Source organism: Manduca sexta, chromosome 14, assembly GCF_014839805.1.
Source record: "Manduca sexta isolate Smith_Timp_Sample1 chromosome 14, JHU_Msex_v1.0, whole genome shotgun sequence".
Taxonomy (NCBI): Eukaryota; Metazoa; Arthropoda; class Insecta; order Lepidoptera; family Sphingidae; genus Manduca; species Manduca sexta.
This window is the reverse complement of record NC_051128.1, coordinates 5,637,543-5,651,014: the sequence shown is the minus strand read 5'-3', so window position 1 is coordinate 5,651,014 and position 13,472 is coordinate 5,637,543. Positions and strand designations below refer to the sequence as shown.

At 34.3% G+C, this 13,472-nt stretch overlaps 2 protein-coding genes across 3 annotated transcripts; both read left to right on the top strand.

Annotated features, from left to right (window-relative positions):
* The first annotated feature begins 659 nt into the window (after positions 1–659).
* LOC115447885 (SUMO-conjugating enzyme UBC9-A) lies at positions 660–2,960 on the top strand. The gene is made up of 5 exons (XM_030175168.2): positions 660–846; positions 924–992; positions 1,068–1,151; positions 1,545–1,807; positions 2,548–2,960. The coding sequence occupies exons 2-5, from the start codon at positions 927–929 to the stop codon at positions 2,612–2,614; spliced, it is 480 nt and encodes a 159-aa protein (XP_030031028.1). The 5' UTR covers positions 660–846; positions 924–926; the 3' UTR covers positions 2,615–2,960.
* Positions 2,961–3,229: 269 nt separating this feature from the next.
* Positions 3,230–6,771, top strand: LOC115447884. 2 transcript variants are annotated; one of them, XM_030175167.2, is made up of 4 exons: positions 3,230–4,835; positions 4,971–5,207; positions 5,422–5,820; positions 5,857–6,771. In XM_030175167.2, the coding sequence occupies exons 3-4, from the start codon at positions 5,654–5,656 to the stop codon at positions 6,743–6,745; spliced, it is 1,056 nt and encodes a 351-aa protein (XP_030031027.1). In that variant the 5' UTR covers positions 3,230–4,835; positions 4,971–5,207; positions 5,422–5,653; the 3' UTR covers positions 6,746–6,771. The 2 variants fall into 2 exon arrangements, with proteins under 2 accessions (XP_030031027.1, XP_030031025.1); XM_030175165.2 differs by having other exon boundaries at positions 5,422–6,771.
* Positions 6,772–13,472: the final 6,701 nt, after the last annotated feature.

Sequence of the window (13,472 nt, the reverse complement as noted above, 5' to 3'; positions counted from 1 at the left end):
GGTTGGAGGTTGACTAAGTGAATGTCGGGCAGTTACCTTACTTTCGTCTTGCCAGTATTGAGCTCGGATAACGTATCTATGTAATAAAAACATCTTAGGTTGTAAGTGTATTTTTAATAATTTATGAATAACATAATATTATGTATCTACAGAGTTTTGACCGAACGATTTGTAATGCTCTTTGCGAACGACCCTCTTTAACTGTAGGGCAGTGTTGCAAAAGTTCCCGATTTATCGGGAGATCTCTTGATTTTGGCTCTAGCCTCTCGATATCTTTTAAACGACCATATCTCTTGATTTATTATGTTAGCCTCATAATATATTAAAATTACAATCTTTCGGAATGTTTTTCTACGAACAAAAAAATAACCATTATTATTTGTATAGGAGTTAGTTACAGTTCTTTAGTCTTATTTACATTTAGGTATTGCATTTGCCGACATAAAGCGTGTCAATAGCCTCGTGGGCAAAGAGCCATAGAGTAGCGTAATAGTAGGCGAACTATTTTTCGTATCTTAGTTTGATGTCTGTAAGAAAAGGACCTATTGGATGCACTTATGTAAAGTGAAAAATGGCATCGTGCATGTGATTCATAAACAATATTTTTGTATCTATAGGCTTGGCATCAGACTGTATATATAATATGAATATAATTCAGGTTACTCAACTTGAAAGCATTACATAAAAGCCATCTGGCAACACTGTTCCATTCAGTCCATTCTCTATCATCCATATTATTTTATATTTATTGTCTGTGTGCAAAAATTTGTGGTCGTTCGTGTGGGACGCTCTTTGGCGCTTTATAATTTATTTTTCATCGTTAATTTCTTATATTTTCCTGCATAAGTGAGTAAAATTATTAGCTCTATCGAATAGTAATAGGGAAAGTGATCTTGTATGTTGATCTTTATTATCTTTTCTAGAAAATGTCGGGTATAGCGAGTGCACGTTTAGCTGAAGAGAGAAAAGCTTGGCGCAAGGACCATCCCTTCGTAAGTTGTTGTTTCTTGTTGTTCGCTTTTGTTTTTAGACGTACGCGATGGATTCATAGATTATGATTGTTGCAGGGATTTGTTGCAAGACCAATGAAGAATCCAGACGGTTCTTTAAATCTTATGACATGGGAGTGTGCGATACCTGGAAAAAAGGGGGTTAGTAATTCTAGAACATTTCGCTAAGGACTAAGTTTTTTTATATGTGTAATAAGCACAAAGCGACTCACACATTTTGTGAGTAACAGAATTCAAGAATTGGTGGCTGTCATAGTTTCATTGTAATTGAATATAGCTTACGCAAATCTTTATTGTTAGCCCGAAGTTTGCTACTTCGTTTGTCTACACGCCTCTTGTTTTAACTGCAATATCTCCCGTGACCTAACTTGAGAAACTACAAATATTAGAATCAGCTAGCTGTAAATTAAGAATTATTTGTTGAACTAAAATTATCATATGTGAAATAACTATAGTATATTATAATTATTCACTTTTAAAGAGCCTTATGATTTAAGTTAATACTTACATTCTTATAACAATCACACTTTGCAGACACCATGGGAAGGTGGTTTGTACAAATTGCGTATGATCTTCAAAGATGACTACCCATCAAGCCCACCTAAATGCAAGTTTGAGCCTCCATTGTTCCACCCCAATGTGTATCCATCAGGCACAGTATGTCTCTCCTTATTGGACGAGGAGAAGGATTGGCGCCCAGCAATAACAATCAAACAAATATTGCTTGGTATTCAGGACTTGCTCAATGAACCAAATGTCAAAGATCCCGCTCAAGCAGAGGCCTACACAATCTATTGGTTTGTATCTTATTTAATTATGCTTTCTTTCAAAAAGTGTGTAATTGTACAGAAACATTTAATGCTGCAAGCAGGAGTAGGACGGTACAGCTGTCCCATTGAAAACCAATATAAATAACAGCTTGTGTTGAGTATGGACAGGGTGTTTTCTTAGTAGCCTTAATTAGGCCTATTGTTTCCATAGTTCCTCTTTCTCTTCTGCATCCAAGATTTCTCTAGAATTGTGATTTGTGGGTGTTTATGAGCAGAGAAAATCATAAAATCACCTGATCCAATTGGTTTTTTGCTGGATTTAATAGAAAAAATATTATTTGACTGTGCTGATAGATATTTGTTGTTAGACTGTAGTGCTATATACAATAAAAAAAAAATCAAACTTTTGTCTGAAATAGAAAACATGTATGGTCTATTGTTTAATTTTGATTTTGCAGAAATCTGAATTTATGTATATTTTTTATATATTTCTATAGAATATAGGCTACATGTTTCAAATTAATTAAGATTGAGTGAGATTTCTATGAATTTTATTAGTGGTATAAGAACATTATGTTTGTTATTTCTTATTTCATAGATAAAAGAAAAACATTGACTCCACTGACAGAGACAAGAACACTTTTCCTTTTTAAATGTATCTGACCACTGAGGCCATTACAAACCTCCGTCATACAAGTTATTTTCCAATAATTACAATATTATTTTTGGTTTTGAGTGAGAGTTTATTATTAATTATTTTGTTCCAGTCAAAACCGGTTAGAATATGATAAAAGAGTTCGAGCGCAGGCCCGCGCAATGGCTGCCACTGAGTGAATGTAGGCACACACACCGAATTCTGTTGGCCATGGCTGTTACAATATTCATTGCATTGAGGACTTGGCAAGACTGGAGCATGCTTGTGAACAAGATTATTAGGGGATATGAATATGCATTTATAAAGTCAAACATTCTAATTTGTAAAAAAAAATGTATTCAATTTTATGATGTTTCAATCAAATATATGTATTAATGTTCATATTTTTACCCTTACCACATCTTTCATATTGCGGTGCAGTCATGGTCCCCAACTAATAGTATGTAAGAGTTGTTGGAATAATCACTACTTGTATCTTGAAGCAGTGACTAATCTAACAATAAGTTAAAATTTAATATTAGATACTAGTAATTCCAGTAACTTTGAAATACATTATTCCACTTCCTGTTCACATTCTTCAGTTAATTGTAGTTATCAAATAAGTGTATTTATATTTTAAAAAAATATCTGTATTACAGTATTGATGTAGAAAGAATAGTTGTGACCATCAAAGTAATATCTGCCAATTGTAAAAAATCTCATGGTTTGTGGAATAAAAATAATGATGCGAATCTACATGATTATTTTAAACTATTTTTGTATCTTTATGTTAAACTTTGAAACAATAAAAAATTCAACTTATTGTGCATACTGTTTGTATCATATACACCACGTTATTTTTTTAGATTTTTTTCTGGTCTATTTGATATATTTTAGTTATCCTGTTTTACATTAGTTTTGTGGCCATCTTATTAGTTTGAGGTTCCATTCATATTACCACAACTCGGCCACAAAAAGGGGTCGAGCAGTGATTGTGTTATGGCTATGATATTGCCAATATGTAAGTAATATTATAAATGCGAAAGTTTGTGAAAATATTTGGATATTTTTTAGAATTAAACGAAACGAAAGAAGTAAACGTAGATACAGCTAAACAGATCTGGACGAAATTTGGCACATGGATTGACACAGGTTTTTTTTATGTCGATAAGTAAAATCTTCACTAGCTAGAGAGGCACTACAAGAAGAAGAAGTAATTTTTGCCATGGGAAATAATATGTGTGTTTTTAATTTTATTTATAAAAATAGCACTGCCGTCGTACATGTATCGCTATTAATCACTACAATGTTTTAGGGATTCTTGTAGTGGGAGTTCTTGTAAGGCCGAACCACGAGCTATACATAGTCTGCGGTAATATAAGTGCAAGAAATGCGTCGCGCGGAGTGACTTATTGAATTATTCATATTTTTGGAAAATTACCGAATATTAGGCCGGATAATATTCCACACAATGATATCTATTATGCCTAAATAGGGAATTAAATGTAAAAGTGTTTCAAATTAATCTTAAGGTGATAAAATACCACTAGAAATTTTATAGAAAAATTGTTCAATCAATAAGTGCCATAAAAGTACATTTAAATAACATTTAAAATTTTCCCGCGTAAATAAACGAAAACGCTAGAGGCCACGTTGCTGACGTCCAGGCTTGCCAACTTAGGGCTTTTAGCCTTAAATTTAGGGTTAAAATAAGGGTAGTGGGCTTTATTCAGGGTCCAAAAAAATTTAGGGCTATTTTTAGAGCCATAAAAATGTTTTCTTGTATTACTGTTTGCCTGAACAAAAAAAGATTAGAAACGTAAAACATTTAAGTTTTTCTACAAAGCATAATGCAATAATTCCAAATACACCTTACTCACTATACACGCTTTACGTCTCAGAACAATGTCAAGCATTGTTCTGAGACGCTGTATTATAATTCTCTTTGATCCTCACAACTACAGGCATGGCTTCGGCCTTTAACTTTTAATAAAACAGGGAACTTATTTCAATTATATTCTAAGATAGGTATATACATTGGGTATACACTACACCATACAAAATTACATTGACAATATAGGGCTTTTCTTGGGGTATTTGCATTCAGGGATATTTTATCGTGATTTTAGGGCAATTTTTTTTTAGGAGTTGATAACCCTGCTGACGTCATCTCGACAGTAAACATCAAGCAACAAAGCTGTGCACGGAGAAAGAGGAAATTATTACAAAATGAGTTACTATCCTTATCATTGGTGTGTTGTTCCTGAATGTAAGAATACTAGTGTAAAAACGCCGAACAAGTTGTGGATTCAAGTGCCAACTGATATAACTATGAGGAAAACTTGGTTACAACTTGCGAGAAGAGATCCAAATGTGTTGTCCGAAAAATCTCGTCTGTACTTCTGTGAAGATCACTTTGATGTGAGTATTCTATTCATTATTTACCTTTTTTTCTATATCTATAACCATTTTAGTTATTTGTTAAATATTTATTTACAATAGAAAAAAATACTTTCAGACTTGGTCACATTTTACTGTTACTCTTTTACGTTTCAGTTGGAAAACGACATGGAAAACTATGCGCGATATAAAATAATGGGTTCACTAAAAAAAATCATAATGAAACCGCATTGCACACCATCTAAATTTGATTGCCAGGCGGATAAAAAACGCCAGTGGACTGCAAACGAACCTGATCTTTCCGGTGTCAAAAGGAAAAAAAGGATCTATTTACGGCGATTGAAAAAGACCTCATAGATAAAGATGACGTCAAATCATCATCTTGTATTAAAGGTAAATTTACAATCATTTAATGTAAAATAATCTATAAAATGTAACTTATACAGATTGAATCAATTTAAATATATCAGTTTTGTGTATTGTCCCAATGCTGGATGTAGGCCTCAGTTATTAGTTACACTACTTATTACTGTTCTTTTCAAATGTTTATTACATAAATGTTATTATTTGTTGAACTAACATTTTGAACTTTGATTATTATTTACAGATTTACGGGCTGGAGAGAATATTCTTTATCTAAATAATAAATGTGACAAAGCCATTCAAATGTCTCTAATACAGGAGCATAAGGCAACACAAGTAGTTAAAATCCGGCAACATAAAGCAATACAAATGTGTCGAAAGCCACAATACAGAAGTAAACAGGTACAGGCTGGTATAAAAAAAAAGACAAAATAACATCACCATTAAAGGTTACTGTATCTGCTGTGACTTCACCCATGAAAATACCAATGGATAGAGCAATCAATCCTTCCTCATCATCAACTGTAACACGGAAATTAGTTTTCACTGAAGAAAACTGTGAAAGTGATATATCATGTACACCATCTCTAGTAGGATCAACAGATGATCATGAATCCTCTCCATATAAGGTACCTAGTTTATCCAAGACTACTTCAGATACTAGCTGTGAGCTAGTATCTGAAGTAGTAGAAGAATGTAAAAAGGTTCAAAAGTTAAACCTGCAAAGTACTTTATCAAAAATTCAAAATAACCCAAAATTATATATTGGCCTACCAAAAGAACTGTATTTCCTAATTTATTTATTAGTAAGTCACACAGGTATTCCTTTAGAAAATATTTTATTATGTTTGATGAAAATTAAATTACATAAAACGTTTTCCCAACTAGCTGATGATTTTGATTTATCATTGTCTCAAGCAAGCAATATTTTTTTTAATAAGATGCCTGAGATTATAAAAGTCCTTTCACCATTTATTAAACCATTTTCAACTGAGTCAATAAAAAAAAATCTACCAATAGCTTTTCGACACAAATATAACCAGGTAACATGTATTATTGATTGCTTAGAAATTGAAATCCAAAAACCTACAAAGGCCATCCATCAAGCTTTAACTTGGTCAGACTATAAAAAAACAAATACCATAAAATATCTAATCTCATATACACCTGACGGTCTTGTTAATTTTGTGTCTAATGGATATGCAGGAAGGATCAGTGATGTGAATTTACTAGAAAACAGTAAGTTTTTGGAATGCTTGCAACCTGGTGCCTGTATTTTAGCTGATAGGGGGTTTAAGCACCTTGAATTATATTTATCACAAAAAGGATTTGTTTTGTTGAGACCCCCAAGTGTCCCTACTGGAATAAAATTATCTAAAGCTGATGTTAAACAGACAAAACAAATAGCTAGTCTTAGAATACATGTGGAAAGAGTTATTCAAAGACTCAGAGAATTTGGCATGTTGAAGCTTCATTCAGTTGTAAATAACAATTTAATTGGTATGTTAGATTTATGCATAAGAACAGCATGTGCCTTAATAAATTTGCAGGATGCTCTCAGTAAATAGATATAACAATAAATATTATGTTACTATTCTATTGTTTTATTCCTTTTCTTGGTTTGTATCCTAACCCATTGAAAATACTGTACAGGTGTTCCATGGTTATACCAGAGTGAAATTACTTTTAAGTATTGTTGAGCAGAAATATCAATTAAGGCAAGGAATTAAACCAAAAAAAAATATTATTTAAATGACTGTTGCACAGAGTTATTAATAGGTACTTATAGTTACTGGAATAAAAAATCTTAATCAAATAATAATTATTTTATTAGGTAATAGTCAAACTGTTACGCTTTTATACAATACAGGAAATTTATTATTTTTCTAAAAATTAAAATAACACTGTCCAATAGAGTTTTAACATAATGCTCATCATAATCATTCTGAATAAAGAGTCACCATTATTTGTCTCAAAATCAGTACTAGCTTCGTGTTGCTATAAAATTTATTGGCATTTGCACAAAACATCTGCATTTGTATCTGAGCAAAGTACATATTTGCTATCCTGCCGTCTTCATTAATATAGTTTAATGAGGTTTTATCACTAGTTGGACTATCCCATCTGGTGAAGCAGCAATCATCGGAAAGATCTTAGAAATGTATAACCATATGTATTTATTTTTAACCCTAATTTTTTTTTCCATATGTTTTTCTTACTCTATCTTCTAATTTTCGACCCCTAATAATGGTTGATGTCGCCGGAGTTCTTGCACCAAGAATTATAGATACCAAAGTTCCATCTACCGTTTTACAATGACTGACTTCGTAACATTTGGACGCCGTTATTCTTCCATAAAGAAGTTCATGCCATAAACCGACATTGTGTTGCTCCCGAGTATGTTTTTCTGCATCTTTAATATTTTCATAATCAAACAGTTGTGAGATATTTATTAAAAATCTATCACCATATTTTACCATTAAGTTAGGTAATGAGAGAATAGATACATTTTCATCATAGTCAATTTCATGCTTTAAGAACTGGCATGTTGTTATTTTTCTTTTCTTACATCTTCTACACTTATAACAAATCTGTAGAGAGGTCAATTCTGTACATGAAATATATTTCCAAAATAACTATCAGGGGGTAATTAGGGATCGATACTGATGCCAAAAATGCAATTAGTAAAATTTTTGTCTGGTCTGTCTGTCTGTCTGTCTGTATAACCGTTATAGAAACAAAAACTACTCGACGGATTTTAACGAAACTTGGTACAATTATTTGTCATACTCCTGTGCTGGTTATAGTATACTTTTCATCACGCTACAATTAATAGGAGCAGAGCAGTGAAGGGAAATGTTGGGAAAACGGGAGAAGTTACTCCATTTTTTAAGCTTCCGTCGCGTGTGCAACCTTAATGGTTAAAGATACACAGAAATCATGTATGACTGAAATGTTCTCCTTAAAATTATGTAAAAAATATCCCACGACAGCATATGTCTATCTTTTATGGTTGACTCACAATCACACGTGTAACTCCCGATAGCTTAGCAGTTCGAAGCTTTCTCATTATATTTGTCTACTCTTACGTTTATAACACTCTCAGTCATCCCTAATTAAAAAAGTTAACATTATTAAATATTCCATAAAAAAGATTCATAGAAATCGGTATAGAAACACCAAAGTTATACATGAAATACGCTAATAATAAGCCATCATGCGTGAATACTGAATCATGCTATAAGGATTATTTTTGTATATATATATATATATATATATAAGGTCGCGAACGCACAGGCAGGCGGCTTGCTTGGCACCTAGAGGCTAGCGAATCACCTAGCGAGTAGCTTCGTAAAACGAATATTCTCGAACGTTCGCGACCGGCTCCATTTTTGAAGTCCGAAATCCACGCGGGCGAAGCTGCGAGCGGAAGCTAGTTCTATAATAAAATCATTCATCAGCCTGTTCTCTGGTGCAAATTTCTTTGGTTTGCATTTTGCCATTTCTTTTGCAGTTAATATTTTAACTGATGTTCCAACTTTGGACTTCCTCCAATAACATTCTACAGATGTGCAAGATGGCTCTTCACTTCGGCGGTGCAACCTCATCAAAAATGCTACTCCATGTTTGCATCCACCTTCAGATGCCAGTCAATCATGGCATTGGACGCTTTTCACCTCTTCTTCTTGCTTATTCACTATAACAGTTGCTGAATATGGTTTAGAGCGCACTTTGTGCTCCGGACAAATAGTACATTTAATAATACAATCATTTATTTCCCTTTTCAGCTGTACATAACCTATCGCGTCGTCGCCATAAGATTATCTTCCCGATCTGAAAACAATAAAAAAAATATATTAAGTAGGTGGTCTTTGATTTCGGCAGAACAAAAATCGGGATTTTTTGCGAAGAATTTTCCTACCATTATTTTTTTTTTTTTTTTTTTTGTACTTATATTTATTTATTTATTTATTTATAAATCATAGCACTTACATTATATGGTTTATTACAACTGCGTTAAGATGCGCACTAAGTTTAGAACTTGTATCGCGTATCCTTTACAAACCAGTATCAATAATTAAATTTGTCAGACTCTAGTTAGAAATCACAAAAGTTACAAAAAAAGAAAAACAAATAACAATAAAAAAATAATGATAACTACAAAAATCTCTATAAAGAATGAACTACTAAACTAAAACAGCACAAATTTCCTATGTACTGTTAATAATCTAGAAAAATATAATATGACTATAAACTCTTAAAATTAATTACATAACCAAAACTGTTGAGATCAATACGAATGTAGAAAAAACAGTGGCAGGGTAAGACAATAAGAACCATTGTGTATGTGTGTGTGTGTATGTGTGTGTGTATGTGTATGTGTGTGTGTGTGTGTGTGTTAGTCACCCAAAGTAGTTAATAATTCTTCGGTATCTTGGTATGACAGTGTCAGAAGCCACTCAGTTAATTTAGATTTTAACTTGCTCGACGGCAGCATCTTAATGTTAGGTATTCGGCGACATACCTCATTGTAGATGTGAGGCAGCAAAAAGGAAGGGGAGTCGTTTGATGAAAGCAGTGTGTATCGTGGCAGTTGGAATACGATAAATACGGCGCTGACACAGGTGTTCAAATTCCTCAGAGTTAATTGCTCTTTTGTGTGAAATAATAACAGCTTTGAGTATGTAAATTTGTCGTACTCGCAGTACTTTACACTCGGAATAAAGTTCGTCTGTAGAGAATCTGAAAGGTTTCCGCAACATCACCTTTAAAACAGATCGCTGAGCTCTCTCGAGTTCCATGAATTTAGTTTTGATCGCTCCACCCCACGCAAGAATGCAGTAGTACAGCAGAGACTGTGAAAACGCCTTGTATATCATCAATAGAATTTCTCTAGGAAGGTGTCGTAGAGCTTTAATAACATAAATGGATTTTCTAATTCTGCAACTGAGAAATGTAAGATGCTTTTTAAAACATAGGTTTTCATCGATTACAACCCCTAGATATAGAATGTTGTCAGTGTAGATGATACTTTCACAGTTACACACAGAATCATCAACACAACGAGTGTGAACTCTTAAGGAAGGCAAGACAGAGGGTTTAGATGCAAGCGTTTTGTAAAAAGCGATAGCTTTAGATTTCTTTAAGTTCAATGTTAATAAGTTTTGTTGTAGCCAATGGAAGACTGTTTCCATTGTAGATTTAGCATTATCAACAATTCTGTTCCAAGAAGAATCGTGGAAAATCAAAGCAGTATCATCTGCATAACAAAAAAATCTGACAATTCAATTCAGGTAATTCTAATAAATCGTTAATGTAGATGATAAAAAGAGTCGGGCCAAGAATGCTACCCTGCGGAACGCCAACATCGACTGTAAGTTCATTGCTTAAATAGGGACCAATTCTGACTCGTTGGCGACGTTCCGAAAGATAGTCACGGAACCAGTCATTTGCTATTCCTCTAATTCCTCTCATCTCAAGCTTTCGTAAAAGTAATTGAACCGATACAGTATCGAAGGCCTTGGCAAGGTCAAGAAAGACTCCCAAGCAACATTTCCCATGATCCAAGTCCTTCGACACTGCATCAACCAAGGAGAGAACGGCGTCCTCAGTAGACTTTTTGCGCCTAAACCCAAATTGGCTATCAGAGAGTAAGTTGTATTTCTCAAGGAACGATATGAGTTGTTTATTGACAACCTTCTCCAAGAGCTTTCCAAAAATATTTAATAATGAGATGGGCCTATAATTATTTGGATTCAAAGCATCGCCATCCTTATGGATTGGCGTGACGACGGCTAGTTTCCAGATTTTGGGAACGACTCCATTTGTAAAGCTTAAGTTGAAAATATGTGTTAGTGGGACGAGAATATAGTCTTTAATTGATTTCAGAATAAAAGGAGTGAAACCATCAAGTCCTGGGGCACTATCAGTTTTGAGATTATCTATCCATTTACCAATTTCAAAGGAATCTGTGGGTTTTAAAAAGAAGGAATGCTTAGAAGAAACAACTGATTTGTATTTGGAAACTAGAGAGTTTTCTGTAGTATGTAAGTCTTTAAGAATTTTTTGAGCAAGTCGTTTTCCTACATTGGTAAAATGTTCATTGCAAATATTAAGAGAATCCACGGGATTTTCTTCAATAGTAGTGAGTTGGTTAGGGACAGCACGAGAAATAGGAATATTGCAGATGTTTTTTATTGCTTTCCACATTTTTTTTGGATTACTTTTGTTCTCAAGAACAGTTTTGCTTTCGTGCTCAGCTTTGAGTCGTTGTTGTAGTGCAAAAAGAAAATTCCGATATCTTTTGTAAGAAGTTTGGATTATGTCATTATCAGGGTTCTTTCTAGCTTCAATGTGAAGTTTGTCTCTATTTCTTTGACAGCGCATGAGGCCCGGGGTGATCCAAGGCTTAATATTACGATTAGCACGTTTAATGGGAATTTGCTTAGTGTTACGGGTGATGACTGCGTTTAATTGTTCAATGAAACTTTCAGCTGCTAGATTAATATCTGTCATCTCTAATATTTCTGCCCAGTCGTTTTTACGTAGGTCATGAACTATTCCAGGGACGTCAGTTTTGACTTTATACTTAGTTGCCTTTAGAGTGTCTTTTGGATTCGGTGCCCCTAGACTAAGTAAGCAGATGTCGTGATCGGTTATGCTTGAGCGACATACTATACCGAAAGAGCTTAGCGTATCCTTTACAAAAATGTGATCTAAGCATGCGGGTCCTCTGGTTGGAATAGAAATAGCTGGAAGCAAATTGTGACTTGCCAGCAGGCAGAGATAGTCTGAACAATCCTTACTTAAGGAGGCGCTGCATATGTCCAGGTTAATATCTCCAGCGAGTATAACAGATTGGCGATCTGTAATCTGCGATAATTTGTCATCAAGAAAATTTAAAAAGTTACTAGCGTCCTTAAAGGAAGGGGAGCGGTAAATACCTAATATAGTTATTTGGTTGTTAATTTGAATCTGTAAACAATTGCAGTCCTGACATGAGGGTTCCTGTACTACAGCATTCCAAGTATCCTTGACATAGGCAGTGATTCCACCACATCTGTTTATTATTGTGTTGGTGTAAAAAACAGCATAACCAGGTATTTGTGGTATGTGGGAGTTTTCATTGAGCCAGCATTCGGATAGAATTATTACGTCTGGTTCAACGCAAAGTCGTTTCAGTGCTACAAGCAACTCGCCAAAATTTCGTTGGATGCTTCGAATATTATATGAGAGAAGTATAAATCGGGAATCCTTTAAAAACAGATCTTGACACTGATCAGGGCTCTCAAGCAAATGACATTTAATGGACAGAGATTTATCGATGTTATCCTGAAGATCGAACATTATTTGAACTTGAGGCAACAACTCGTATTATTAGACAGTAACAAAATATGCATTTGCTTGAGAGAATCTGTTTGGCATTGAGTGACCAAGTTTGTGAGGTGGTGAATGTGAGAAGTGTTTTTGGTGAGTATTTCGATGTGTTGTGTTTATGTGCAAGATTTTTCGAAGAATAAGTAAATATGTAACCCGTACGATTCTTATTAAGCCTTAATACAGAATAGGAACTTAAATTATTTAGCATTAATGTTAGCATGGTTGATATTAGGAAATTTACAATCCATAATCTTAAGTTCCAAGTCAGTATGCGAATGGATTTGAAAACCCGGTGTGTTTTCAGCTTTTCTAATATAAATTGCACCATTCCGCACCCAACAGAAACGAAAACCATGTTTTTGCGCTTGAAGTCTTGCATCTCGAAATAAGTTCCGATTAGCTTTAGTAAGGCGTTCATTGATATATAACTTTTGAGGGGGTTTTGAAGTGATGTTTTCAGTAGTCAGATTACGCCTGACTTTAGCAGCCTTAAGGAGTTCATCTTTTTTCATCCGGCGTTGCAGTTTGACAATAATGGGACGCGGTTTGTTGACTGTAGTTGCAGTAGCCAAGACATTAGCGCGCTTGGGTCCAATTCGCACTACTTCATCGATGTCACTCTCCTTGAGTTCTACGCCAACTTTCTGAGCGGTTAGAAGGGTTAAGTGGGTGAGATTCTCATTATCTTCCTCCGGCATACCAATTAACTCTATCTCGTTTTTTTAAGGATCGTTGCTCTTGTTCAGCGATTTTTGTTGAAGTTCATCAACGGTGGACTTTAATGATAAAATTCCACTGTCTTTGGCTTCGAATATCTTAGAATACTCATCGAGTCTGTCTTCCAGTGACTTAGAGAAAGCTTTAGTCTGATCCTTAATTTCCTGTCTTACTTGACCGATCTCAAGCCTCAGTTGC

Excerpts from the sequence above, each read along its gene's own strand:
- LOC115447885 (XM_030175168.2), top strand. The coding sequence starts at position 927 with ATGTCGGGTATAGCGAGTGCACGTTTAGCTGAAGAGAGAAAAGCTTGG. Across the intron at positions 1,152-1,544 it reads CGATACCTGGAAAAAAGGGG|ACACCATGGGAAGGTGGTTT; the intron begins GTTAGTAATTCT and ends CACACTTTGCAG. Across the intron at positions 1,808-2,547 it reads GAGGCCTACACAATCTATTG|TCAAAACCGGTTAGAATATG; the intron begins GTTTGTATCTTA and ends ATTTTGTTCCAG.
- LOC115447884 (XM_030175165.2), top strand. The coding sequence starts at position 5,654 with ATGAAAATACCAATGGATAGAGCAATCAATCCTTCCTCATCATCAACT.